General features: G+C 38.2%; 1 protein-coding gene across 1 annotated transcript in view; it reads right to left on the bottom strand.

Moving 5' to 3' along the window:
• Nucleotides 1-4,571, bottom strand: part of FANCD2 (Fanconi anemia, complementation group D2) — a 75,804-nt gene that overhangs the window by 63,738 nt on the left and 7,495 nt on the right. The window contains exons 2-5 of the mRNA XM_006872207.1: nt 4,195-4,335; nt 3,587-3,654; nt 3,312-3,415; nt 2,866-2,926 (exon numbers count right to left, since the gene is read on the bottom strand). Coding sequence (XP_006872269.1) covers nt 2,866-2,926; nt 3,312-3,415; nt 3,587-3,654; nt 4,195-4,335 — 374 coding nt within the window. The remainder of the gene's footprint in view (nt 1-2,865; nt 2,927-3,311; nt 3,416-3,586; nt 3,655-4,194; nt 4,336-4,571) is intronic.

A 4,571-nucleotide genomic window follows, 5' to 3' on the forward strand; every position in this document is an offset into this window, starting at 1 on the left:
ACTAAGATAGAAGAACAAACAGAAAAAAGGATAAAAAAATCTGAAGGTGTAAGATTCATGTCGAATAACATGAAGAGGAATAACAAGAATTATCGGCATTCCGGAACAGGAAGAATCACACAAGACCACAGAGGAGGTAGTTAAAGAATTTCTGGAAGAAAATTTCACTAACTTCCTTAAAAGTGAAAAGATAAGCATCTAAGAAGCTCAATGAACCCCAGGAAGGATAGATCCTAAAATAAAAACACCAAGACATATAATAATCAAGCTCTTCAAAATCAAAGATAAGGACAGAATCCTGAAGGCAGCTTGGGAAAAAAGAAGTGTAACATGCATAGGCAAGCAAATCAGATTAAGCTCGGATGTCTCAACAGAAACCATTCAGGCAAGAAGGCAATGGGGATATATATATAAAACCCTGAAAGAAAAAAAACTGCCAACCAAGAATCCTCTACCCAGCAAAGCTGTCAATAAAATATGATGGTGTAATCAAAACATTCCAGGATAAACAGGAGAAAAGGGAGTTTGCCAAAGTCAACCCTGTATTGAAATACATCCTAAAGTGAGTTCCATGGACAGAGAACCAACAAGAACAGACAACAACTAAAGACTGACATATGTGGCAGCATCACCTGGAAGTCAATCAACAAATGGAAGAGTTGAGAACAGATTAAAATTGTAAGAACAAATTCAGAGGATCTGGGAAGTTAGTCTATGATCAAAACAAGTACAATGTGAAAGAAGGTAAACACAAAGAAACAGAGATCTAGGTGGTGGGGAAGGTCAGGTAGATTACAGGATAATATAGACTGTCTTAAATGGAGGTAAAAGTTAGTGGAATATAAGGTAATTGCTACGGTGGGGTTGGGTGGGCTGGAAGGTTTCGGGATGTGGAGGGAAGTGACTGTAGAGCACAGGGTAAAGGCAAATACATCATAGTTAGAGTGTTAGGGAGGGCAATACAAGAAGGGTGAGAAGGTAGAAGAACAAGATAGGAGAACACTGAGACAGGTTTGCATGGGCTAAGTGGGACAGAGGTAAATAACGAAGCATGCTTAACCTTGGAACAACAGGGCTCTGGGATACAGGGATTTAGGCATAGTTTGAAGAGGGCAAATAATACTAAAATGTTTGACTGTCTCATGAATATTGGTTTTACTTGCCTACTATTGTAAAATAGATACTTGAGTGGGCTAGAAAGGAATGTCGGGAAACATGATTACAGAAAATTTGTAAGCATCCAGCTGATATGAAGTGAGGGGAGAGGCACAAGAACACCCAAATATTCATATAGTACCCATTTGACCTAGTCTCAATGGCTTGATAATCATAACTTGTTTAGAAGAAGACTAAAAAAAAATTTTTTTTTATAAAGGAAACAAGGGTAAATTGCTACAATTTGATGACCCTGACCTATACTCTTGGCAGTAGTTACTCTAAATACCAACAGAGAGGGAAGGAGTCTTCATATCAAGTATCAATGCTATCCCCTCTGTACACAGGTTAGAGAGGGACAGGCAAGTTAGACATTAGCTACCTAAAATGAGGGGGCGTTAAAGGCATGAAGTGACTGGCTTACAAGGTTTCATGAGGGAGTAAAATTTAAGAGTGTGTGGGGAAGAAAGAGTCCCCACTGAATGAATAGTTGTCATCTTGTCTAGATGGATCTGGTTAAAAGAGATGGGGATAACATTCTTATGATTCAGTAGTGAGTAATTGTTATCATGACTAATTGTGACTGTCATAATTGCGAAGGTAGAAGTTTTCTAACAAAAATGGGTGAACAGTTAATCTTACAGTCCAGAAACAAAGGATCCTAGGACCATCAAGGAAGACGAGCACAAGCTGAATGTGGGACCTTATTCAGAGAAGCAGCGACACCAGAAATGGAGGCAGAAATGGGGACATGGAGAGGGGGAACAGCTGAGGACTCTAGATCCATGGGAAGAGAGGCACTAAGAAATGGTGGCCAAGAGGCAGATTTGCAGAATGTGCCCTTTGGTGGTATAAATTATTATATATGCCTGAGTGTTTTTTGTTTTTCTCTTAAAAGAGCTAAAGTGAATACAGAGAAATACTGTTAACTGATGGTACATGGAGGGATTATAATCATTGTGATGAAATAAGCTGTATGATTTGTGAATGTAAAACTGATGATCTGCCCTGTAAACTTTCACTCAATCCACAGTAAAAACTTAAAGAAAAAAAAAAGATTAGCAAATACTGTGGCTTGCAAAAAGAGATGATTTCTTTTTAGAGGAACAAGAAAGCTCTTGGGTTTAAACTAACTATATTCAAAATTTCCAATGAAAAGGAAGTGATTAAGAGTAGGGGAAGATTAATAGTGGGAAAGAAAAGACGTGGAAAAATGAAAGACAGGGTAGGAGGAAAATTTCTCATTGTGTGTATCTTTTATAATTTGAGATTGGTGTTAAAAAAACACCAATCATTGCCTACTATTACAAATTAAGAGAGAGAAAGCTGAAAAAGATAAATAATCAAGTTATATAAGGAACTAACTAGCTAAATGGGAGGTGATGCAAATACAAATATAGCAGAGAGATATAAGGTGCTTAAAGCACACAGGATGCAGCATTAAGAAACAGGAATCAAACACCTATGAAATAATGGGGCCTACTGTCTCTGGCAGCCCCATTATTTCATAGGTGTTTGATTCTACTATAATTCAAAGACACAGACATTGCCCTATCCGAATCATCTGAACCTCAGGGCTAGAGTATAGCTGTTGCAAACCCAAACTCCCCAACGAAGCCTGCTCTACCTTGTGCTCCAGCCCTTTATACCTGGGCATACAACAGAAATCACACCTGTCAGATGTTTACAAAGGACGAGACATGGGCTCACCTGTAATATATCAATCCCCAAAAGCAGCTTGATGAGGCTCTTAGAGTAAGGTGTGCTCATGCTGTAAGAAAAAAAAAAAAGGTATTTATTTTGTATTTTGTTCCTTGTTTTAATGTTTTCATTTCCCTTTCTTCATAAAGTCGGTTAAGTGTATATTCTTTAAAGAATGACTATTACGTTACATAAGAAATACAGACCATAAGAAGATGCGTCTTAAGCGAGAGATGGAAAGCTGAAATTCTATCTACCCAGGTGAGACATATTCTAGAAAATACTCTGGTTCTTAGTCTCATAATCACAATCCTGAAAGTCTCCAGGAAAGGCTAAAACTCTAAAGAAAAGAGAGCTATCACTCAAAAGTGAAATTCCAAAAAATTGCTGCCCCCTCCCCCAGTCTAGTAAATATAACGGACTGAATTCCAGAGCTCCATGTCTCCTCACCACACCTGGCTTCCTCATCCTGTAGACGTTCACAGGACAAAAGGCAGTTCCTGAAACAGTCTTGGTCCTCAATGTAAGACTCTAGGCCACTAACAAATTCTTCTGTTACCTTAATAAGGGATTTTAAAAAGAAAGGGAGGGGAAGAGTAAGGTTTTTAGTCGAATAGTTGCTGTTGGCTAACACAAGTTCTAGCCCATTCAAATCTATGCTAGTGTCTTTACACTGCCAGCTACAGAGCAAGGCTGGCAAGAGCAAAAGTACCTGGGAGGAGTTACATACTTGGGGATAAGAAGGGTGTTTTCTTAGAGTCTGGAAAAGCTTCTTTTGGAAAACTATTTGATCCACAGCTGTGAGGAAAAAACAACAATTGGGTCACCTGAGTCTTTTAACATCTCCTACTTTCCTTCCCTAAGGGCCTAAGTTTCTTGTCAGCTGAAACCAGTATTTCATCCTAATCAAGGAACCAAATCTTCTAAACCCACAGGAAAACAGACTTATATAGCTTTGATAGAATATTCTAAGAAACACCTGCCGTAAGTGTAGCAGGGTGGAATCATCTATGCTCCATACCATGGCTTTCCAAATGTTCTTTTGAAATTATTCTGACACAGACCAAATTGCTTTCTGTATATTAACTTATTTTTTCACACAAAAACATGAATACTAGTATATAACACTTTTTCAACAGAAGAATTTGAAGTACTTTAATGTATTAATCAGAACCAGAAAAAGACAATAACACTATCCCCTCAAAAGTAATTTCATCTGGTAACAAGTGGAGGGTATTCCTGATTTCCAATCTTCCTGCCTCTGAATTAAGAATATCTGTGATTCAATCCTGAACCTTTTCACTAAGGACAGGTAAGAGATTTAGATTAAAGTATTACCTAGTTGATTCTGACTCTCCCCCGTTTTAAGAATTATTCCTGATGCCTTAAGAAGTTTTACAAATATGCTGTCATTTTCTTCATCTTCGTTATGAACATGAGAGCTCTTTATCTTTTTGGAAAAAGGTGGCTTCCTGGCTTCTGAAAATAAACACATATTTAAATGTGACAAATAGTAAAGCAAAATTAAAATACAAACCCATAAGTAATAACCATAAGAGTAAAGTTGAACGTGTTCTTGATGCTACAGTGAAATAAACTACCTCTAACAGTGGTCCGCAGGGAGCTCTGGTAGCGTAGTGGTTACGAATCGGGCTGCGAACCTTAAGGTCAGCGGTTCGAAACTACCAGCTGCTCCGCGGGAGAAAGATGAGGCT

This window comes from Chrysochloris asiatica, unplaced genomic scaffold, assembly GCF_000296735.1.
Source record: "Chrysochloris asiatica unplaced genomic scaffold, ChrAsi1.0 scaffold00186, whole genome shotgun sequence".
Taxonomy (NCBI): Eukaryota; Metazoa; Chordata; class Mammalia; order Afrosoricida; family Chrysochloridae; genus Chrysochloris; species Chrysochloris asiatica.